General features: G+C 44.3%; 1 protein-coding gene across 15 annotated transcripts; it reads right to left on the bottom strand.

Annotated features, from left to right (window-relative positions):
• Positions 1-2,135: 2,135 nt before the first annotated feature.
• Positions 2,136-24,067, bottom strand: Tpd52l2 (TPD52 like 2). Of its 15 annotated transcripts, none has more exons than XM_006994593.4 (9): positions 23,632-24,064; positions 19,435-19,580; positions 17,097-17,245; positions 16,203-16,262; positions 10,507-10,608; positions 8,001-8,027; positions 6,642-6,683; positions 5,507-5,555; positions 2,136-3,787 (listed from the first exon to the last, which is right to left on the bottom strand). In XM_006994593.4, exons 1-9 carry the CDS (start codon positions 23,648-23,650, stop codon positions 3,692-3,694), a joined length of 690 nt encoding a protein of 229 aa, XP_006994655.1. In that variant the 5' UTR covers positions 23,651-24,064; the 3' UTR covers positions 2,136-3,691. The 15 variants fall into 15 exon arrangements, with proteins under 15 accessions (XP_006994655.1, XP_076427564.1, XP_006994656.1 ...); XM_076571449.1 differs by having other exon boundaries at positions 19,435-19,511; positions 23,632-23,796; XM_006994594.4 differs by lacking the exon at positions 8,001-8,027 and having other exon boundaries at positions 23,632-24,067.
• Positions 24,068-24,176: the final 109 nt, after the last annotated feature.

Raw genomic sequence — 24,176 nt, 5'->3', positions numbered from 1 at the left:
GTGTTGCATTTGTTTATGCTGCATTTGTTTAACTATGTAAAGATGTGTTGCTGTTTCACCTTGCCTGCCTAAGGCACCTGATTGGTCTAATAAAAAACCTGAATGGCCTGTTGCTAGACAGAGAAGGGATAGGTGGGGCTGGCGGGCAGAAAGAAAAAGGGAGCCAGCTAGCGAGGGGGGCTGTTGTAGAATATTATTTTAAGGTGTGTTACTTTTATTTATGCTCTGGAACATTTGTTTAATGATGCAAAAATGTTACATTTGTTTGATTAAATAAAATTCACCTGTGGTCAGGAAGCTGAGTCAGCAAATAGCTGACAGGAAGTGGCAGGCAGAAGCCAGGTGGAGAAGGGTTTTTAAGTGGGGGTGAAAAGAACCAGGACTTTTTGGGAGCCCCAGGCAAGGAGAGGACGTGAGCAACTTACTATACAGCCTGAGGAGCAGAATTCCACCTCAAACTTTAATCTTAAATTCTTTAAAGGGACAGAGATTTAGAGAAGTTCCCTTCCTAGCTTTGAAAGAGTTGGTGCCTGAGGAAACAGAATCCCCTCAGGCTGTGGGCCTAGTAGCCAAACCGCTAACTGATTAAGACAGCCATAACTTAAAAGGTAGCAACAGCCGGGCAGTGGTGGCGCACGCCTTTAATCCCAGCACTCGGGAGGCAGAGCCAGGCGGATCTCTGTGAGTTCGAGGCCAGCCTGGGCTACAGAGTGAGTCCCAGGAAAGGCGCAAATCTACACAGAGAAACCCTGTCTCGAAAAAAACCAAAATAAATAAATAAATAAAAATAAAAAAGGTAGCAACAATTAAAAAAAAAAAAAGGACAACAGGGGACCAGCCATTCAGACAGAGGCAGGAAAGCAGGATGGATAGTACATAGATGAGGTAAATGAGCCTTGGGGCAGAACACAGATTAACATAAATGGGTTAATTTAGGTTAAAAAAAAAAAAAAGCTGGCTAGAAGTATGTTTAAGAGAAGGCAAAGCATTCCTAATTATTAGGTCTCTGTGTAATGATTTGGGGGCCGGCGGTCCAAGAAAGCCTGCTACAGACATTCACCCGCCTCTGCCTCCCAAGTGCCAGGATTGAAGGTGTACACCACTACGCCAAGTAGTAATCCATGACAGGAAGATTATCTGACAGATACTGGCAGCAGTTAAGAATTTAAGGGGTTTTTCATATTTGCCTTTGATATTAAGTGCTTTATCTTATCCCTTCATTTAAATAAGGCATCCTCAATCTGAGTCTTCAGATATCATCACTATTCCCCAGTACAAACAAACCCCTCAAATGTGCCCTGGCTCTACCCATTCCAGTCCACCATACTCTAAAAGACCGTCATCACACCTCATTTTATTAGACTCAAAGTTGCTCAGAGGAACACATCTTCCTCAAGGAGTGCAACTCCTGAGAACTGGATCCATGAACACAATCATGCACCCACAAAGCCTGGCAAAGAGTCTCTTATCCACTGATCAATTTAAGGTATGGGGTTAATGATCAGAGTGCACTGGATTGTCTTCCAATATAACCTAGGGTAAATACTTAATTTCTAGTCCAGATCCAGTTGCTGCCCTGCTGTCTGACCTTGTCCAGTGTGAGAGCGACTCCCCATCACACTCAGTGCTTCTGATCTGGACAACTCCAACTTAACCTGTTCACTAAGCACTTAAGGTTCTTCAATTATTCATCATTATTTCACATGGCCCCTTATCTGCAGAATAAGATCATTATATCGCCTAAGGGTTGTTGTGCCATGGAGTGACAGTCTTCTCTCAGTGGGGTTTAAGATGCTGGTCTTCCCAATGCCCACTCCTGCCAGGTAAGCTCCTGGGTATGACCCAGACACACAGCAAAGACCAGCAAAGCTTGATGATCACAGGGACAAAAAGGCCCCTTCAGTGGATCCAATCTCGATAATGGACTACTTCAAGTCTCTTAACTGCATGCCTGGTATGCATCCCTGGTCTCATCCAGAGATGCAGCTTCTATACAATTCCCTCCCTTTATATGTACACCAAAGACTTGTAATTTGTACGATTGTCTCCTGCCTGCTGCCGTTCAAAGCAAGGAACCATATATTTACCCCGACTCTTTTGTCATTATCCTAAAAGACACACCAAACAAATGGATGTGGATTTTACTCCAAAGGAATGCTTTATTGACAAGTTGCCTGTTATTCTTTGTAGGAAGATACAATAGTGACCTGCACTCCTGTAGCTGCCTCCTCACACAAGTATTGTTTTTAACCCTGGAAGAAAAAACACCAAGATGTCTCTTCTTCAGATCCCCAGTTCCTCACTGTTCTTTGCTTTGTGTGGTATAGTATTCAAAGTGTATTCAAGGTTCTTGATAATCAAAGGATATATCACACTGTATCAAACCAGACACTAAAATGGACGGACCCCACTTCATCCAAGGAGTGCAGATATGTGCACACAACAGACAAAGTCTTTGCCCTGCTAAGAGCCATTAAGGCACAGTGTTGCCCCTCCCTCCAGACCATGCCTCCCAACATTCAGGGCCCTGGCGTTGAGAGGATGCAGAATGTGGCAATTGGAGGCAGGAGAAGGGAACTTAGAAATCTTTGTAGCTCCTGAGAAAAGATGACAGCAGAGTTCTGGCTGAACCAAAACCACATCCCATACCTGACCTGCAGCATTGGTTCTGCTTTTCATTTATTCTTTGTGTAATGGACAGGCAGGCAGGAACTATGAACCAGAGCCCCGCTCACTGTCAGTAAAGCAACACTGTGCAGGGCACATCCCATTAAGATGCCAAAGATTGAGGCTTCTTTCCTTCTCTCAGCCCTCCTGACCCACAAACACAAGAGCCTTGTGGGCAGAGTGGAAAGCTACAGGGAAATGCCATTCTTCAAAAGAACCAAGTTTTGCACACCAGGAGAAAGTGTTAGAGAAATAAAATGCACTAACTGGTACTGGCAGAGTATGAGATGGGCCAGAGATAAAACTCTACATAGTACTCATAACCCATTAAAGAACCCTCATTTATAGGGATATAAAAGACTATAAACAAATAAAGCATAAGGCAATGTAAGGCTTGAATTCAAAGAAATATTTCTCAATAATGAGGCTAAAGTTGTTTTGCCTCACTTTTTTTCTATTTAATTTTTGAAAAGTCCATCACATTTAAAAAATAGTGGATTTGCTTCTGCCAAAGCCAGATTGTTCTCTAAGAATGAAGCAGTTTATGTTTCCTTTCTAGGGTCTCAGAAAATAGAGAACTCTCGCATTCCTCAAATCCATATGAAAAACTGTTACCATGCAATATGACCTAGGTGAGTGTATTCCTTCTGAGCTAGGGGGAGGAGGGCAGGCAAGGAAATGATGTTCACTTAATACCCCTGACAATTCTTCCCTCAGCATTCTGGTGAGACCATGGGCTCCTGTTCAATACTCCTCGGGCCCTTCCACCCTGTCCACTTCCTGTGGCCCTGGAAAGGATGGCACATTGATCTGCTTCATCTATGAGCTTTAGTGTAAAACATTTATGTACAAGACTGTTCTCTAATTCATGCCAAGGCAGCAGCCACATCTGCATGTAGATGGATATGACTGTCTTCAAAACCAGCTCTTCACTGGCCCTGGCTGGTTGCTCTGTCATGCAGAGTTGCAGCTGTGATGATGATGGTGTGCTTCTGTATTCTGTGGATGATAAGCTATGACAAGCTTAGAAAGGGGCATGATCCGGTAATGGCTGCTCACCACTTCCAGGTGAGGAAGGGAGGTTATCGATGCCATTCTCTCTGCTACCCACAACCTTAGACTATAGAAAAAAAAAAAAAAACAGAGAAAGTAAACCTAAGACACAACAGAAAACAGAATAGGTCCAGGGAACACGTTCAACTCCCTACACAAGTATACACAACATGAACACTAGTCATCAATGAAAAGAAATGAGTCAATAACACACAACAGTCTGTATAGGTTCCCCAAGAATTACACATTGTGATATTTAGAAAAGCATTCATACTGTGTGGTTCCACTAGATTGATTATATTTTGTATATTAAGAAACATATATCTGGGGAAGGGAGCTGAAGAAATGGCTCGTTAATCTAGAGCACTTGTTGCTCCTGAAAAGGATTCAGGTTTAGTTCCTAACACCTACATAGTGGCTCACAACTGCCTTTTTCTGACTGCCACAGGACCAGTGCATATACATACTCGCAGGCAAAACACAAAGTAGAGAAAAAAATTTTTGAGACAGGGTATATTATATAGCAATAGCTGTCCTGGAACTCTCTATGTAGACCAGACTGGCCTAGAATACACAGAGATTTGCCTGCCTCTACCTCCCAACTGCTGAGATTAAACATTTTGATTATGTGTGCATAGTATGTATGAATGCATGTGCAGATAAGAGGTTGACATTAGATATTTTCCTTAATCATTCCTCATATTATTTACTAAAGCAGATTATCTCACCGAACCCTGAGCTGGGTAACTTAGCTAGCCTAGCTAGCCAGCTTGCCCTGGAGATACCTGTCTCTTCAACTCCAGAATATTGTGGGATTATAGGCAGCCTACCTATACCTACTGACTTTTTCATGCTAAGGATCTAGGTTCCAATCCTTGGACCATCAAGAATAGACTCAGCAGGTAAAGGTTCTTACCACCAAGCGTGACCACCTGAGTTTGATTCCTAGGATCCACATGGTAAAAGGAGAGACAAGTTTTCTTCTGATCTCCACATGTGTGCCATGGCATATATATATGCACCCTCCCCCAAATAAATTTTAAAGAAGAGATAGAACTGAATTTGAGTTCTCACTCTTGTGCTGCAAGTGTTTTATCCACCGAGTCATCTCTACAACCTAAGAGACATTCTTGAAAGGATAAAATAATAGAGATGAGGGCCGGGCGGTGGTGGCGCACGCCTTTAATCCCAGCACTTGGGAGGCAGAGCCAGGTGGATCTATGTGAGTTCGAGGCCAGCCTGGGCTACCAAGTGAGTTCCAGGAGAGGCGCAAAGCTATACAGAGAAACCCTGTCTCAAAAAAAAAAAAAAAAAAAAGAAAGAAAAAAAAAAAAAAAAAATAATAGAGATGAGGAACAGATTAGGGGTTGGCAGGGCAAAGGAAAAAGGAAGATAGGCATGACTGCAAAGGTACTGATGAATTAGAATAGTGACTTAGCTGGGTTTGGTGGCATACACCTATAATCCTAGGACTCAGGAGGCAGAGGCAGGTAATGTGAGTTAAAGGCAAGCCTGGTCTACAGAGTGAATTCCAGGTCAGCTAGAACTGCTACATAATGAGACCCTGTCTCAAAAAGAAAAAATTAAGAACAAACAAAAACATGCTGTTTTGTGTTCAGAGACTTTCCTCAAGTTCTGTAAGATATTATTACTTAAGGAACAACATGAGAGGCACAAAAGACCTCTATATGAGTTCCTGTAATAAGTGAGTCCTCTATAATAAAGAAGTTGATTCAATAGATCATACCCATGCTTCAAGAAAACATACAGCCCCAAGGATAGTTACCTTTATGGTCCCCACTCGGTCTTCAAATGACTTGAAGGTTGCAGAGTTCCTTTAAAGAGAGAAGGGAGATGTTGACATGAAGAACTGGTTTGTCACCTCACCTTCCTCACATCGAAGGACCTAGGGTTAGGACTATGTCCAGCTCCTAGACTCTCATTATGAAAATGTGATACAGCAGAAAGGAGTACAATGACTGCAGACTCTACACAGGGTCATTTTTGGGTGCTTTCCAGGTTGGGTCCACATATCATTTAAGTGTACTGTAAACCCCTGACTACAGTGTGCAGGATCCTTGCTGCAATCTAAGTAGACAGCCCTTGATTAAGCTTAGATGCAGCTCAATGGGGTCACCAAGCATTGAAAACATAAAAGACACCCTTGGGTATCCCCCTTCTAGGAAAGTGAGAATGTGGTACCTCATTATCACAAATCATGCAGTCAAGTTCCCACATTTTAGGAAATCACTGGAGTCAACACACCTAGAGTATAACTGAACATCACCCCAAGAAAACCACCTCTTGATCATATTATCTTCTGGGTTTTTGTTTTTTGTTTTTGGTGTGTGTGTGTGTGTATGTTGGGATTATGAGAAGTCCTGGAGCCCTTCAAGTTTATCTTCAGACAAACAACATAAAAGGGAAATCACAGACAGTTTTGGAATAGTAGAGGATAGAAAGACAGAGAAAGGTCCTCACACACTAAGACACAACAATCTTCCTAACAAGGATGGACTTTGCTAAGGCACTATGCTTGGCCAAAGAGGTGAGAAGCAACGGACTAGAGATGGTCCTGTTGGGCTCTGAGAATCAGGTCTCCAGAGATCCATCTGTGGAGGTCCCAGGTCCATGTGCCAGCCTCTCTAACCCTCCCTGCTAAAACCACAGGCATCCAAAGCTAGAGCTTGCAAAGTAAAGTATGGGTCATAGGTTCACAGAATGGTTCCCTAAACCTAAAAAGAAATTTCCTTCCCATGAGCTCTTTCTTGCCAGTCTACAGACAGTCTTTACCTGAGAGGAAGCTGCCAGGAAAATGAAGACATAGATTGGGGGACATAGAAGTACAAGTTTATGACTGGTGTTGCTGCCCACCCCCACCCAGAGACAGTTCTAGAGCAATGGAAGTAGGCATACATTACCTCATGGCCGGCATACTTATCGAGTGACGGATGGAGTAGCTGCTGCTTGGAAGCATGGTGAAAGCAGAGAAGGAAGCAAGAATTAGCCCATGGTGCCAGATCAGCCCACACTTGCCAGCTTAGCTCACATATAAGAAGAGACAAAACTCTACAGTAGAGTAAGCTACTGACCCTTTCCACACAATGCCCTCTTCTAGCTCCAAAGGTTTCCAATGCTGCCATTGCTGAACAGTGTGGCACTAACCAAGAAGAGTATTAAAAAAGGGAAACTGAAACTGGTGGTGTACACCTTTAGTCCTACCACTAGAAAGGCTATTTCTGAGTTCAAGTCCAGCCTAGTCTTCAAGATAAGTTCCAGCCCAACCAGGAATACATAGTGAAACTCTGTCTCAAAACAAAAAACAAATAACAAACAAAACAGGGAAACTGTAAGGAGACCTAGGCCTGGGGCTTTTGGGAATATTTGTTCCACAGTCCTCAGGGGCCCACAGCAAGCTGAATGATGTTTTGGCAAAAATGTAACATCCAGGGTAATTTAAAGTCACAGATTGCTCTGATTTGACTTCAGACCTCCCAATGCCTACTACTAGGATATGGGAATACTGCAGATGTCAGCACGAAGGCTCCTGGAGAAGAGTGTCTGAGGGCTCTCAAATCATTAGACACAACTCAGTCTGGAGCATAGGATTGCTTCTCACAAACAAGAACACAGGGTCTGTACATTATAGGATTGAGAACACAAGGGACAGGGTTGGTATTTCCTCCTATGTGAAAAATGCTTCTTTTCAGGCATAAACTTAGGTATGGACATTTGCCATATAATGTTAGTTCAATAACTTATTGCCTCAGGAACATGCAATCCAATGAGTTCCAGATGAGGCACTCAAAGGGGACAGTCATTGGAAGGATTATGTCCTTAATTACATCACCAGCCTGCGACGGCGTCCCAGCCTGAAAAGCAGGCGGGCCCTCTGTGTGTTCCCTTCTCTTTCTGCTCTCTCTCCTTCTGTCTGTTCTCTCTCTCTCTCTCTCTCTCTCTCTCTCTCCCCCTCCCTCACTCCCTCTCTCTCTCTTCCTCTCCCAATAAAGCTCTAAAAAGGTAACTATGGCTCATGATTCTTCTGCGACCCACAGCATCCATCAGCATGGCCGCCTCAGGCGGCAGTCAGCCACAAGCACTGGTGCATCACCAACAGTCATATAGACCATGCCTTGTGAGCAAGCAGCTGCCTCCTGGGTACCATCCTGAGGCAAAGGGGGCTTTCCTACTTTTATACAGCAAAGTCTCCCATAGGCATACCAGAGTCCACCCTGCCCTAATACAGGTGTGTCCATAGGTCATGTCCAAGGTCACCTTACCTAAAGGAGTGTGAGAATGGATGAGCCCTGAGAGATAGCAGCAGGAGAAAAGAAGAAAGACAGCATTATTAAAGCAAGGGAGGCCAATGCCATATAAGACCCCAAACAGAAGCCCTATGTCCCTCTGTTCAAATTCTGGAAGATTAAGTAGGGTTAGCATGTGAAAAAACGCTCTATGAATGCTTCTTTAGTGCTTAAACTGGTAGGAATGAGAGAATACATAGCCCCATCCTGACTCCACAAAGGCTAAGAAAGCATATTTGGCAACCACGTGGTTGATGGCATTGTATTTCTGAGCACTGTTTTTTTTGTTGTTGTTTGGGTTTTTTTTTTTTTTTTTTTTTGGTTTTTCTAGACAGGGTTTCTCTGTGTAGCTTTGCGCCTTTCCTGGAACTCACTCTGTAGCTCAGATTGGCCTGGAACTCACAGAGATCTGCCTTTCTCTGCCTCCTGAGTGCTGGGATTAAAGGCATGCGCCGCCGCCGCCGCCGCCGCCACCACCACCCGGCCTGAGCAATGTTACATGTATAACAATTCAAACAACTACAGGTTAAGGAAGAGAAAGCAAAAAGAGGTCTAAAGAAAATACCTGAGATATAAGTAGCCCAGTGAGTAAAGACTTGAGATATGACACAGTGAACCAGCCAGGCTGGGCCAACACTTCATGTCCATGGAGCACCTTAGATTCTCTGAAAGCTAAACAGTAACCCAAGCACCATAAGATGACCTATAACATACTAGGCTGTATCATGGAGGCCAACCTAGAATATGCATGTCCAAGGGAAGTCCTCCCCATCTAAATTGCTGCAATCTATGAGCAGAGGCTACTCCCAACACAGAAGAAACCACTGAAGAATGCACTCACCACTCCAGGTTTAAGTAGGGTCATCAAGCCTACTTCTCTCTTCCCATCCCAAGTCCAGGGTTTATCAGAGGCCCCTAGAGCTTCAATGACTCTAGGACTGGTCCACCACAGACAGCAACATCCATCTATCCCTCCTAAACTCATGCTATTAGCTTCCTGAGCCTAATAGGCATTCTCAAGAAACTGTTAGCATAATAGACCTGGGCCTCAGAAACCACTGTGATTATGAGATGATGGGGCTTTGTTATGGACCAGAGAGATCAGAGTTCAAAACACTAATACAAACACCAACAGACAGGCTCTCTTCCCCAGGGGAAGACACATAGTAAACAGGAAGCCCTTTGGGCACGGTGAACACAACCAGCACAACCACCCAACTGGAGAGAACCAGTTTCTCGGACCTTGTTCTGAAAGCCCTCCCTGCACTGTGGTTGGCCCACACATGCCAGAGCAGTGAGACCAGACAGCACTATGCCAGCAGCACTGCCACAGGGACCCTGCTAACTGCCTGCTATAGTCCCAAGACTACATACCACAGGGTCAATAGCAAATCCCAGTTCTCTAAGGAGAAAACAGAAACTTTATTTCTTCTTCAAAAAGGAGAAGAAATGAAACAGGATCATATCTAATGCTCCCAAAGAAAGGCAGACCATATAAAACAGTTCAATCAAGATAGCTAAACATAGCCACGTGGTGGTGCTACGTGCCTTTATTCCCAGCACTCCAGAGGCAGAGGCAGGCAGATCTCTGTAAGTTCAAGGCAAGCCTGGTCTACAGTGCAAGTTCCAGGACAGCCAGGACTACACAAAGAAACCCTACCTCAAAAGAACAAAAAACAAAAAGATAGCTAAACAGACTAGGCATGGTATCCACAACTTCAATACACCAATACTCAGGAGATAGAGGCAGGTGGATCTCTGTGGATTTGAGACCAGCCTGATCCACATAGTGAGTTCAAGGCCAGTTAATTGTACATAATGAGACTCTGTCTCAAAAAAAAAAGGTTCAGAGCCATTTCCGTCAACACCAAGAGCTGCCCACCCTATCAGATTTCTACCCAGAATGCTCTGAACAGACTAAAAAAGGAGTAAAAGCTGAGTGTGGTACCCAGGCCTATAATCCCCGAATTTGGAAAGCTGATGCAGTAAAATTATCATGAGTTCAAGACCAGCTTGGATTGCAGAGTAAGAAACTATACAACAAAAATGCAAACACACACAGAGTGAAAACACCTGTAATGAGCAAGCAACCTACTTTTCAGGAAGAACAAAATGGTAGTTCCTGGGAGCTGGCCAGGATACCAGTGGCATAATCAGCAACTACCCACCACTAGACATATCACCTCATAGTTAAAGAAGCCCCAAGCTGATCCTAAAGACAACATGTGACCTGCCTTAATGTACACCCCATCCCATCATGACTCCCAATTCCTAGGCTACATCACTGCTTTGCAAAAGAGCTGCAGGGAAAGAAACTAGTGACCTTTCTTTCCAAGGAATACATAAATAGCCAAAGACAGACAACAGGAGCCAGAGGAATTCTCACAAACAAAGGTCTATAGTAGATCGGTCCAGGTTATCATGGGTGTTTCTATGTTATATGTCTGAACCCTTGACTTGAAGCAGGTTTCTAACTGCTTACCTCATGTCTCCGAGTTTCCTACTGATGGCAGAGCCCATGGTGGACAAGGCAGCAGATGTCTTCTGTCCTGCCTGTGAAAGGGTTTCTTGAGTCTTCTTGTAGCTGGGGAAAAGACACACCACTTAGACTAACTAAACAGCAAGGGCAGCAGCAGTCCATCACCAAAGAAAGTGTATAGAGAGCACTCATGGGAAAATCAGGGAGGAGTTGAGCAGGTGGCAAACACTCACTAGGTGGTGGTGGCATGCTCCCTAGGTCCCTACAATGCTGATCTACTCCAGTTCCTCAACTTCCAATTCATCTAAACCTGACCTGAGACTTTACCATGCTTCTGTTTTCTTATGATACTTCTAACTGCTCAGGAAGCTAAAACCTACTAACTACAGACCACAGACATGCTGGGTCTGGCAGCATACTTGGGCAGGCAATACTGAAGCAGCAAAGGCCAAGAAAGGTCTCAGCTTCTTATCAAGTCAATTTAAGTTCAAAGCTTCTCCTTCCAATTCCCACATAAAACAGTCTTCTGAGACAAGAAAGCACAAGCTGAAGAGCATCCATGAAGGACATCCCCAATGTGGGTTAGCACCTATACAGTGCCTTTATTACACTGAAGAGCCCTTTGATTTCCAGCACTTTCTAGATAATATTCTTCTAGAACATAAACATTCCTTTCTCATGTTCCCTCTACAGTGCATGGGCAGCGTTGGCCCACAACCAAGACCACCAGTCCTATCTCCTCCCATCCCTCTATTGCTTATCCACATATATACACATTACACCAAGATATGGCTCTATAACCTTAACACCAATGGGATGAATGTAATAATGGGCAGAGATATTATGGAGTCCATCATAAGAATCTTGCTTCCCTGTTGGCTTTGCTACCACAAAAAAGGCAGCAGTTTTGAAACAACCAAGATCATAACCAAATAACCAAATGCCGCGTTCAAAACTTTTAGGTCATAGCTCCTCACTGGATTGAGCTGGGGAACTTGAAGCTGAACCAGGAATAGATGGAGACTCATGAGGCTGCTTAGTATCACCATGGTAACCTAAAGCACTTCTCTCCAGCACACCTGGCGAAGCTTGAAGTGGGGTATCAGTAACTGGCTTTCCAAGCCCCTACCTCCTATAGGAGGTCTAGTAAAAAGCACCTGCCAGTCCATAGGTTAAAGACAGGTCTGGTAACCCACAAGGGCCCTGCAGCCTCCTGAGTCTACCCAAGCCCAAGGTACACAGCACTTTCCTACTAAAGCCAGGGAAGCAAGATTCCTATAAGAAGTACACTTCACTGAAAACAAAGTGTTTCTTTAAAACATCAAGTTCAAGGTAACTAAGGTCTGCATTTATTTGCAGAAATATAAATTTAAGATAACTAGTACCTACAAAAAGGAGAAAGAGAAGGAAAACCAGAAAAAGACAGAGGCAGAGAGACGGGGGAAAGAGAGAGAGAACAAAAACAAATATATTCTAGTCAGTCAGTCATGGTAGCACATGCCTACAATCCCAGCACTTGCGAGGCTAAAGTAGGAGGATGAAAAGTCTGAAGCCAGACTAAACTCCATAGCAAGACCTTATTTCAAAAAAGAGGAAGAGAAGGAAGGAAAGAAGGCAGATCATAAGGTCATCACTCAGGTCCATAGGCTCCAGTGCTGCAGGCCAACTGTGACAGCCTCATATACCCAGACAAACACACTCACTGGCAGCCTGGGAATCACTACATGACACTACTGGGGAAGCTAAGCTCAGAAAGTGGTAGCTGGAAAGCAGAAACAGACAGCTAGGGAGCACTGTGCTGTGCTTCCCTAGACAGCTCCTTTTTGAGACTTAGACCTCTTAAACAGTGGTTCTCAACCGGTGGGTCAAGACTTCTTTGGGGGTCAAGGGCCTTTTCACAAGAGGCACATACCAAATATTCTGCATATCAGATATTCACATTTTACAATTCATAACATAGCAAAATTTTAGTTATGATGTAGCAACAAAAATAATTTTATGGTTGGGGGTCACCAGCATTAGGAAGGTTGAAAACCACTGTTTTAGAAGAACCTAGAACAGACAGGGTATCTGTCAGCAATTGTAGACATGCTTTCCCTGCCCTTTCAGAGTCTTCCTTTTGAGGCTAACCTTACTTTCTTCTTAGGCTTACCAGAGGATACAGCTCCCTGTCCACAGCAACTAATTCTCATAATACCCACACTTGGGCAACCTTGTTAGTATGCAAAGCTAAAAGCAGGGGCTTCTCTGTCATCTTACCCTGATTAACACTAATTCTGCTGTTAACTGTAGCCCAAAGAACTCAAAGTAAAACATGAACCAACTACTAACTACAGAGTTTATATGGTACATTCAACACTGTTGTTTCTAGTTATAGCTACCTAAAAAAGAATGCAACAGGGTTTCATGACCCACAGAACATGGATGCTCCTTTATACACAAAAAAGAAAGAAAGCCCCACCCCCACAGCATCTCAACTGTGTTAAGTGCAGTACAACTCCTAGGACTATAAAATGCTGTGGAATAATTCTCTTCTACACTGTAAAGATTTGTTACTCAAATTAGTTTAATAAAAATGATTGGCCAGTAGCCAGGCACAAAGGATAGGCAGGGTGACCCAACTAGGAGAATTCTGAGAAGAGGAAGGGCAGAGTCAAGGAGTCACCAGCCAGATGCAGAAGAAGCAAGATGAGAATGCTATCTTAAGAAAAGGTAGCAAGCCACGTGGCTAAACATAGATTAAGAATTATGGGTTAATTTAAGTTTAAGAGCCAGTTAGTAATAAGCCTGAGCTATCAGCTGAGCATTTATAAGTAATATTAAGCCTCCAAGTCAATTATTTGGTAAGCAGTTGCTGGGTATTTAGGAACAGGCAAGCTGGAGAGAAACTTCTACCTACAGGCAGACACTCATATCTAATGAATCCCATGTTGTTCCAGTCCTCCAGCATGCTACTGGTTGAAAGGAAACTAAAACACATGGGTCAAGAAGGTCAGGAAGCTTGCACGTATGGCCTTCCTCTGTGAAACCACCAGGCAGAGTCAATCCTGCCAGCAGTCCAGCTCCTGAATTCTAATCAAGATAGGCACTAACCAGGCAGAGGAATCAGAGCAAGTGGTATCTTCAGTCCTATTCCCATTACCCTGGTTTCTCAATGCAGAATGCATCCAGATTAGGAATCACTGCTGACAGCTCTTCCCCCAAAAGATGGGACAAAACCCTGGAAGAGGGCCTCTGTCACAGGAAGTTACTGGAATGGGGTGTTCCATAAGCTACACTTCCACATAAAGCCATAGACTTCTCTGGGAGATAGCAGAATCCCATGTATTTCATGAGACCTCTGTGAAAAAATATTCAAGATGGCATCCCAGACAGCTCTTTGTCTGGCAATTTCTCAAACACAATGAATACACATTTCTCCCAAGACTATCTGCTGGGGGAATATCTTTTCTGTACGCTGTGAATATATATTGTTCCCATTGGTTAATAAATAAGCTGCTCTGGCCTACGGCAAGGCAACTTAGAGGCAGGCAGGAAATTCAAGGAAAAAGACAGCAAAGAGAAAGGTGGAGTTGGAAGAGATGCCAGCTGCCACCGTGGAAGGAGCAGCAAGATGCCAGCAAAGATGCCAATAGACGGGTAATGCCACGACCAAATGGCAACCCATTAATAGAAATAAGTTAAATTATAAGAGTTAGGGGGCTGGAGAGATGGTTCAGCAGTTAAGAGCACCGGCTGCTGCTCGTCCAGAGGTCCTGAGTTCAATACCCAGCACCCACATGGTGGCTCGCAGCCATCTGTAATAAAATCTGATGCCCTCTTCTGGCATGCAGGCATACATGCAGGAAGAACACTGTATACATAATAATAAAATAGTCTTTAAAAAAAAATTATAAGAGCTAGCTAGCAAGAAGCCTGCCATAGGCCATGCAATTAGTAATTAATATTAAGCCTCTGAATGAGGGCTATAACTATCTATAAACTATCTTTTTTTTTAATGCTGAATGCTATTTATTGGAGGGAAGAGGTCTTAAATACAGACTTACAGCACAATGGGAGAACCTCGAATGTTAGAAGTTCACTACCGATGTTTTACAATCTTGCATCTAAGCTGTTAATGCCCATTATGCAGGATACACAGACAAGGAACTTCCCTTAAGCATTCAGGAGGGTTGAACCCGACAGGGAATTAGCATAGGGAGGATGTCAAGGTCAAGGTCAGCAAGCAAGGCAACAGTTACCCAAAACGGGGGCCAGGGCCCTACAGGTCCCCCTTTTACTAAAAAATGAGCTTCTGACTTAGGTTGCATGGGACGGCAGCAGGTCACCTTACCCGTCATAGAAATGCCTGCCCAGGCCACACAGGCGCTCTGTCTTAGGTTGGTGAGCGCCCCCCAGGCATTACCCATTTCTGAATATTCATTATCATACACGCTCAATTGTGTGTGAGCTGCAGAGCTAACTGCTGCCAAAGATCTCAAAGTGGCACTGGGCTTGCAATCTGTGTGTTCGACACAGAAAAGACCAACAGAGGTCCTATCCCACCCATAGCCAGTAGGCTAAAGGTAACTGAGCCATTCCCTTCCTTAATGAGCCTTACTATAAATTGGGAGTCCTGGCTACAACTATCTTTACATTGAATCTGCATTATGAGCCTGTCTAGGGCTCTAGCAGCATAGATGACAGTGTCTTTACCTAGGGAATATATGCTTCCAGCAAACTCATTGTCTAGTGCAGTCCTGAAGTGTTCATAGGAAAGCTAAGGTGTTGAACCAAAACAAACCAGAGCTTTTTATACCTGACTGCTTCCCATATGACACCAGACCCTTAAGGCCCTACACACACAGTGAACGAAGGTGGTCTCCAGGTACCTTTAAGATAAATAGGTAAATAAGCTCAGCAGAATTTCCTTCAGTCCATGCATGGGAGGACTTCTCCCCTAAGCTTTATAGTAACCATGTCAGCATTTCCTTCTAAAAGCAGACTATTCTCTGGCAGTCAAATCCTGCCAGAAACCATCTCCTCATGGAGATGGTTAAATCTGATTAAATCATGCATCAACCCAGCAGAGGACACAGATATTATAATCAAACTATTACATGGGTAAATGACATGCCATTACCTAGATTAAGGATCTCAAGACAACAGAAGTCACTATAGCTTTCACAGACATACAGGATTATCTACAAGTAATTCATGCTCTACTGACATTTTATATGGCTGACAGTGCAGCACCTCCAGACCACAGAACTCCATGAACCCACCAACATGTGCCACCATTATTCCTACGCCAACCCAAGAATCTCTCATACACCAACAGCTGGGGCTGAATCTGAGGGTAGAGGACAGGAAGAAATCAAGTACAAAAATCCACCACCAACAACAGGTCAGATGGCATCAACCACCATGTCACTGCCACAAGTCAGGGTGTATTTACTATTCAGGGACACTGCCCACTCAGTTCAGGAATGGCATATAATCAGGAAGAGGACTTTAAGCATGATCTGGTGACGGAGTGGATTTCTCTAACTACTGTACTCTATCCTTCTGGTATTTAAAGAATACTTTTATTTATATTTGGGAAGAGAACGATAGCCAGCAAACACTGAAAGACAGTTTGTGCCAAGGATGCACAGCTTCCCTGCCCCAGGGAGACAGAGAGAAGAGTGAGGAAGGACACTGACAGCATGGGCACTCACAGGTCAGACTGGGTCACTTTCTCATTCCACTCTCCAAGTTTCTCAGACGTTTTCACATAGCTAAAAACAGAAAGTCTGTGATGAATATCTGGAATGATTTAAACCCAGGCTTCAGGCTGCAGGTAAGACTCCAGAGAAGACAGAAACACCATCTGGCAAGACTCCTGGTCTGCAGCCCACCCAAACAGTCCAGTGCCATTATCATACCTGTGTAGGCCCAGGTCTAGCTAGGAGGACTATACAGGACAGAGATGACCACACCCTCTCCCAAACACAACACAGGAGCACCTGGTCTTTTAATAGAAGGCTCCAGAGAAGGGCACAGCCCATGGCCCCTGCATGCTCTGAAGTGAGTCTGGACTCAAAGTCCCCAACATCCTAGTACAGAAACATGGGATTCCTATAGGTGAAATTTACAAAATGTGATTCAATTTTTGCTTCTTTAGTAAAAAGCTTCTGGAGACATCCCCCAAAGGAATGTTGTAACAAAGGAGAAATATGGACACAAACATGGCAAACTCTAACCAAATTCTGACAGCTCAGTCACATGTAAGACTAGTACCCACTTCTACAGACCAGAAAAGTTATTCTAAGGACCTCATTGGTGCTCTGACCAACTTGGACCCAGCAGAAACACTTGCTACTTGGACACCTAGCTAAGTCCATCCACCTTTCCAAACACATGTAGATTTCATGCTGTGAGTAAACATAGGCACAGTCCCTAAGAACTCAAGTCTTCTGGTTACCTATTCCCAGCAGGCTCATTTAATACTGATTGTTGCAAAGCATCTCATTCCCCAGCACTCTTATACTCTATCCACAAGAAAGAGGCATACCCCAGTGAACACTTTCTTAGCCAAAGGAATATGGGACCACCATGGGACTGGTACCTACGCAGTAGAGACCTGCACATCATGCCAGCTTCTAGACAGGTTCTGCTTCAGCTCCCCTAAAGTAGAGAGGCCCAGCCTCCTTTTCAGCTCTCCACAGTGCCTCTCTTTGGCTGCCAGGACCTGGCGTAGAGTGACAATTTCTTCTTCCACCTGTAAAAGAAGCAGGGCTGGGGATATAGCTCAGTTGGTAGAATGCTTGCCTTGCATATATGAGGCCCTAAATTAGAACCCCAACACCACAAAAAATAAAATAAAAATGCAGTTGACATGAGAGGCTGTGGGAACCCACAAAGGTTTTCTAGTGAGATCTGAGCTTGCTTTATACAGCAGGGCTGCATTAAGGGATGGCTTGACCACGTGCATGGTCACCAAGTGTTTGAGATGGTCTGCACTTGGCTGTGCTGGGGGGAAGTCTTTTGCTCCACCCCTTGGCATTCCTTTAAAAGACCTTTAGTAGAGATAGAAGGGGCTGGTGGGTTTTGACCCAGGCCCTCCCGAGGCTATCCTGTGTTTCTATCTGTCTCTCTCTTCTATATTTCTATCTAAATCTCTTATCCCTCACTCCTCAAGAGTCCCTGGAGTAAATAGATGTGGGAGCTGGTCCCCCCACAAAAGGCTATGACTACTACAGGAAGTAGTAACCAACAAACATCCTTACCCATGTCATAATGAGACTTTCTAAAGAAGTTTTTACTTACAGAAACAGTTTGTCTTAAAAATAGCATCCACAATGGCAGCTATTCTGCTTTTATCTGGCCTCAGCACCCCAACTTCTGGAAAACTACCCCCACACTAGTCAGTAGTTCTCAAGGACTGCCAACCACTTCTCCCATTTCCCTTAAGTCTCAGGACAACCAAATGAGCCCTATCGGAGCTCTCCTATGAGAGTGGACATGAGTGTTAGGACACAAGTTCCTCTTCCAATGGGTTCTGGGCCTGGCTTAGACATAGCAACTGAATCTGCTAGAAGTAAAGACCCACAGAGGAATGCCCTATATAGTAAAAAGGAAGCAGAATTGACAGAGAAACAGAGACCTAGGTGTGAGAGAAACATTTCTAATGGCAATTATTGTTGTTCCAGAGGCCAGCTCCAAGCCTTAGTGAGAGCCAATTCTCTCTCTCTCTCTCTCTCCCCTCCCCCACTCCCTCCCTCTCCCTCTCCTTCTCTCTTTCTGGTTTGGAGACAGGGTTTCTCTGTGTAGCCCTGGCCTTCAGAAATCAATGTGTAGTCCAAGCTGGCCTTGAACTCAGAGATCCACCTGTCTCTGCCTCCTGAGTGCTGGGATTAAAGTTGTGTGCCACCACCACCACCTGCCTCTCCTTTGTTCTTATGGCAGTTTCAGTTTAAAAGAAAGATTTGGGGGTGGGGGAGAGTTTGAGACAGGATTTCTCTGTGTAACAGTCCTAGCTGTCCTGGAATTCAATCTGTAGACCAGGCTCACCTCAAACTCACAGAGATCTGAAGAAATCTACCTGACTCTCCCTCCCAAGTGCTGGGGGATTAAAGATGTATGCCACTTTGCTAATAAGGACCTGAACTTTTAAAAGAAAAGTAACTTCTGGAAAGAACAATTTTTAAAGCTTTCCCACTACAGAATGTGTTCCCAATATTTTTAGTCCCAGTATAAATAGCTACACTGAATAAGAATTCCTTTTCAGTCAGGCATGGGAGTACAGTCCTATAGATAGTCCCAGGAGACAACTGCTTGACCCCCATATGGGGGTCAGACTCCTCAGGAAAAAGATAATAAAAAAGAGCTGGGCGGTGGTGGCACATACCTTTAATCCCAGCACTCGGGAGGCAGAGGATGTCGGATCTCTGTGAGTTCCAGGCCAACCTGGTCTACAGAGTGAGTTCCAGTACAATCAAAGTTGCTAAGCAGAAAACTCTGTCTTGGAAAAAAAAAAAAGGAAAAAGAAACAAAAGTAAACATGGTGCCACTTGGAAGATAGAGAAGCAGATGAAGTAGAGGTCAACCAAAAACAAACTAAAACTAAAAAGAGCCAGTGGACACAAGATTCATGATGTCCTAAAAATGACTTTCAAGTGTTAATACCAGCAAACAGCATACTTGGAGACATTATTGTGTAGACATCATCTTCATGGGGCACCTAGTATTTCCAGACAGAGGTGGTAAGATAAGATCAGGGCCTGCCTCTTCCAACAGGTGATTCAAGTCAACACTTTAGAAGTAGGCACATACAAAGAGAGAACCCAGTAGACACAGAAGGCAGGTAATACCCCAGCAACAGCTCTCTCACAGGATAAAGTGTTCTACTCTCTATATAACCCAAAAGGACTCACAATTACCCCACAACAGGAAATAAAACCAAGACACCTTAGCAAGCTCAGCCCGAAGCTCTTCTTCCTCCACCTCTGTCAGGCCCTCTACAGCTGGAGTTCGGGGGGCCACACCTGGGTCAACAGGGACATCAGTCAGGAAATCAGACAGCACACCTTTGTTAGGAGAATTCAAGTTGATATCTGTCAAAGACAAAAATGAAGTCAAAAAGTGTCAAGTAATTTGTAACTCTACTGGGAAAGAAGCAAGAATGGAAGGAAATAGACGGCCAAAAGAAGCAGGAGAACACTGGAAACTAGAAATACCTCCAAAAGCCTATGATGATGATCTGGGCATTGGATGGAGAACAGCTACTTCTTGGGCACCTGAGATGCAAACCCAATACCACCTGTGTTGCTAGAATACAAGAAACACTAGCTAGTTAAAGCAGCCAAACCATAGGTTCTGGTTTCCCTTTTGAAATATTATCTTCTAAAGCAAGAAACCCTGCTTCAAAGAAAGCAGTCCAATCTAATAAATCTTCCAATTTCCCCCCTCCCCTTGGAGTGAAGGAAGTAAATACAGCAAGCATTACTTTCCATTCAATTCAGGGAATGCTAAACATTACTTACATGAATTATATGCTAGTCATTAAACCCCAATAAGAAATCAGCAAAACAAAAATCACTTTTAATCCCATCCCTGATCCTCTGAACCTCTGACAGGAGACTGCCATATGTACAAAGATAAAAGTACATTCTTCTACACACCTATAATACTAGATCCACTTCAAATTCCTGCAGTCACCAATTTTTATTCACATCTTCCTATCTGCACAAATATCTTAGCAGATACCAAATAAAGAAAGCCATTCTTATGAGCATGATGGCTCACATCTCTAATCCTAGCACTCAGGAGGGAGAGGTAGGCAGACTTCTGTGAGTTCAAGGCCAGCCTGGTCTAAAACATAAAATAGAAAGGAAAACATCTTTAATCACATAAAAGTTTGTCAACTAAACAAATTCTAAAATCTCCTAAATATAAATTGAAAACACTAAAAAACCAGATATTCTACTCAACAGTAGCTAGAAATCTTTTTAAAGACTTTTTTTTTTTTAATCTTTTGTTTTTTTGAGACAAAGTTTTTCTCTGTAGCCCTGGCTGTCCTGGAACTCATTTTGTAGACCATACTGGCCTCATAGATGCACCTGCCTCTTCCTCCCTAGTGCTGGGATTAAAGTAGTGGGCCACCACGCCTAATTGTATTTTTTTTTTTTAAAGTAACTGACTTTGACTGTTTTGTTTGTTTCATGCAAGTAACTTTTGAAATTTTATTTATTTATGGGACAGGAGAGATTGCTCAGTGGCTAAGAGCACTTGCTGCTCTTCCAGATGACCTTAGTTTAATTCCCAGCACCCACACAGTAGCTCATAACCACCTGTCACTTCACTTCCCAGGGGCCCAATGTCCTCTTCTGACCTCCACTGGCACCGGGCACACAAGGTACCATGTGGGCATCAAATTCAGGTAAGCACCTTTATCTTGCCAGTTCATGACTTGAATTTTTATTTTATTTTATTTTATTGGTGTTTTTACCTGTATGTATGTTTGTGTGAGGGTGTTAGATCCTGGGGTTACATATAATTGTGAGTTGCCATGTGGGTGCTGGGAACTGAACTTGAGTCCCCTGGAAGAGCAGTCAGGCTCTTAACTGCTGAGCCATCTCTCCAGCTCCTCATGACTTGAATTTTTAACTGAGATCTTTTTTCTTTTCTTTTCTTTTTTCTTTTTCTTTTCTTTTTTTTTTTTTTTTTTTTTTTTTGAAACAGGGTTTCTCTGTGTAGTTTTGTTGCCTGTCCTGGATCTCACTCTGTAGATCAGGCTGACCTCAAATTGCCTCTGCCTCCCAAGTGCTGGGATTAAAGGCATGCATCACTACTGCCCGGCTTAACTGAGATCTTTTAACTGAGAGTTTATTTCATTATTTGTAGTCATTGTGCTGAATCTACTCAAACTAAGTATCTCAAAAATCTCTACAATTATAGGGCTGGAGAGTGTTTTCTGTTGTTCCAGGGTATTGTATTTAGGATTTATATTAGTGTGATAAAACACCATAACTGCCGGGCAATGGTGGCACACACCTTTAGTCCCAGCACTTGGGAAGCAGAGCCAGGTGGATTTCTGTAAATTCAAAGCCAGCCTGGTCTACAGAGCGAGATCCAAGACAGGAACCAAAACTACACAGAGAAACCATCTCAAAAAAACCAAAAACACCATGACCAAAAGCAACTTTGGGAGGAAAGGGTTACTTGACTTACACATCACAGTTCATCATCAAAGGAAGTCAGGGTGGGACCCTGGAGGCAGGAGCTGATGCAGAGGCTATGGAGGACGCTGCTTTTACTGGCTTGCTTCACCTGCTTTCTGATATTATCAGAACCACTTGCACAGGGATGGCAGTAATTTGGGTCCTCTTACATCAATCAATCAAGAAAATGCCCTACAGACTTGCCTACAGGTCAATCCTATGAATGTATTTCTCAATTAAGATTTCTTCTTCCCACCAGGCAATGGTGGTGCACGCCTTTAATCCCAGCATTTAGGAGGCAGAGGCAGGTGGATCTCTGTGAGTTCGAGGCAAGCCTGGTTACAGAGCTAGTTCCAGGACAGCCAGGAATACACAAAGAAACCCTGTCTGGAAAAACAAACAAAACCCAAAAGATTCCTTCTTCTCAATGACTCTAACTTGTGTCAGGTTAACATAAAAACTAGCCAGCACACAGAAGAACCAAGTTTTATGTGAACCTGGCTGGGAAATGGGCTGTGTTTACTATCTGTTGAGGATGCCAGTGACTTCAAATTTGTCCTCTCTTCCTCTCCCCCTCTCCTCTCTTTCCTTTCCTTTTTATTGTGGTGCCAGGCTAGAACCACTGCCTCACACCTACTAGGGAAAGGCCTTTATCACTGTTGTATAAATAGTGTCCTCTGAAATGGAAAGATTCCATCCTGCAGGGAAAGCTCCTTAAGCAGGAAGGCAAACCACTCAAAATAGCTTCAGGAAGTCCCTGAAACTAACTAGATTCACTAAGGCTCTCCCTGCCACAAATCAACAATAAAAGCTGAAACTCCCTCAGAGACAAGTGAAACTGAGCTGCAAAGAAGACTCTCAGAGGAGAAAGGCTGCAAAGAAGACTCTTGAGACCAAGGTGCCTGGAAGGAGCAGAAATCAGGCCAAACCTGGAAAAGGTTTAGACCAACTGAGGCTCCAGGAAAGGACACTCTACATGAGAACTTTCAAAGTTCAATGAATTTGCAAATACCCATCAAAGTAGAAAAACATCCAGAATGTCCAGAATGGTAAGAACCCAGAAATTCTGCTGGGAGGTGGAGGTTGGGGGCACTTGCCTTTAATCCCAGCACTTGGGAGGCAGAAGCAGGTGAATCTCTGATTTTGAGGCCAGTCTAGTCTACAGAGCAAGTTCCAGGACAGTCAGGGAAACACAGAGAAACCCTGTCTCAACGCCCCCCCCGCAAAAAAACAAACAAACAAACAGAAATTATAATGCTTAGGTAATGTGTCTTTGCAGGTCAAACCGTAGAAAAGCTTTTTGAGTTTAGCTAGTATAGTTAAGTAAGCATTCCCACTTGTACCACCGTCTCAAGATTTTAATCTCCTGAGCCTGAGCCACACTTCTCGGTGGCAACCTCATACTGGTCTCTGGTGTCTGTTTTAGCAACAGATCTGTTCTGGGTGTGCCCCTGACTCACCCTACCCTTCTCCCATGAGGCAAACTCCTAAGTAGGTTACAGCGGCGTTACCACCCAAGAGGCACTGCTCTAAACACAAGGATGGTTGCACCGCCCCTTCCTTGTAAAGAGCCGCCCACAATGCCTCGGCTGGAGTCCAGCACCAGATGGGGTATTTATTCCCAAGGGTCCAGCGAAAGATAGAGGGCCGCAGAGCCAGCAAGTGGCGCACAGATAGTGAACCGCATAAGAAGAAATGTCTAGAGTTATGAAACTCTAGGAACCGAGAGGGCGCCGAGGAACGCCACTTCAGAGCGATGCCGGGGAAGGCCCAGGTGCCGTGGCAAGGCAGTAACAGAACACACACCACGGCCATCAGTAGCCTTGAGGAAAAGGGTCTGTCGACCGAAGAGAGAACGTGAATCGGACCAGCAGAGACTGAGAGGACTGGGGGCCCGAGTCGCGAATACCGGAATGCGACGCGGCCCCTGACCATTTGCGGGTACCTTGGCTGGCGGAATCCATATTCAGATGACAGCTGAGCAGTAGCTGGCCTCGGAGCAAGGATCGCAGGCAATAGAGGAGCCAAACACCAAGTACTGGAAGCTGGCAGCCGCGTACACGCGAGCCAGTGGAACTGTCGGGCCGCAGCAGTATTACGTAATCAACGACGCGACGCCTTACTTCCGCCTGGATTTGTGCTCCGCCTTCTTCCCGGCCACCGCTCAAATGGTATCCAATGAGAACGTCCTCTGGCCCTACGTAAGACTAATCGTTCAATTTTATAGCTCCAAACTACAACGAAGTGGGAAGTAATTCCCCCCAGGCTGGTTCCACAGTAAAATTCCTGGGTGAAAAGGCCAGAGCAGCCGAAGCTCGAGGGACGGGTTGGTTTGTGTCTCAGTGCGCTGACCCCCATCATACCCTCGACTGCTCACGAGCTCCTCGACCGCGCACCGCGGCGGGTCAAACTCAGGCCTGTGCACCCTCCAGCCCCCAATCAACCTCTCCCCGCCTCCGGTAAATTATTTTGGTTTTGGTTTTTGAGACT

The sequence above is a fragment of the Peromyscus maniculatus genome, chromosome 4, assembly GCF_049852395.1.
Source record: "Peromyscus maniculatus bairdii isolate BWxNUB_F1_BW_parent chromosome 4, HU_Pman_BW_mat_3.1, whole genome shotgun sequence".
Lineage (NCBI taxonomy): Eukaryota > Metazoa > Chordata > Mammalia > Rodentia > Cricetidae > Peromyscus > Peromyscus maniculatus.
This window is presented reverse-complemented; position numbering and strand designations above follow the sequence as displayed.

Coding starts and splice junctions, on each gene's coding strand:
- Tpd52l2 (XM_006994593.4), bottom strand. Junction 16,263..17,096: donor GATGTGCAGGTCTCTACTGC/GTAGGTACCAGT, acceptor TTCTGTTTTTAG/CTATGTGAAAACGTCTGAGA. Junction 6,684..8,000: donor CCATTCTCACACTCCTTTAG/GTAAGGTGACCT, acceptor GCTTCCAAGCAG/CAGCTACTCCATCCGTCACT.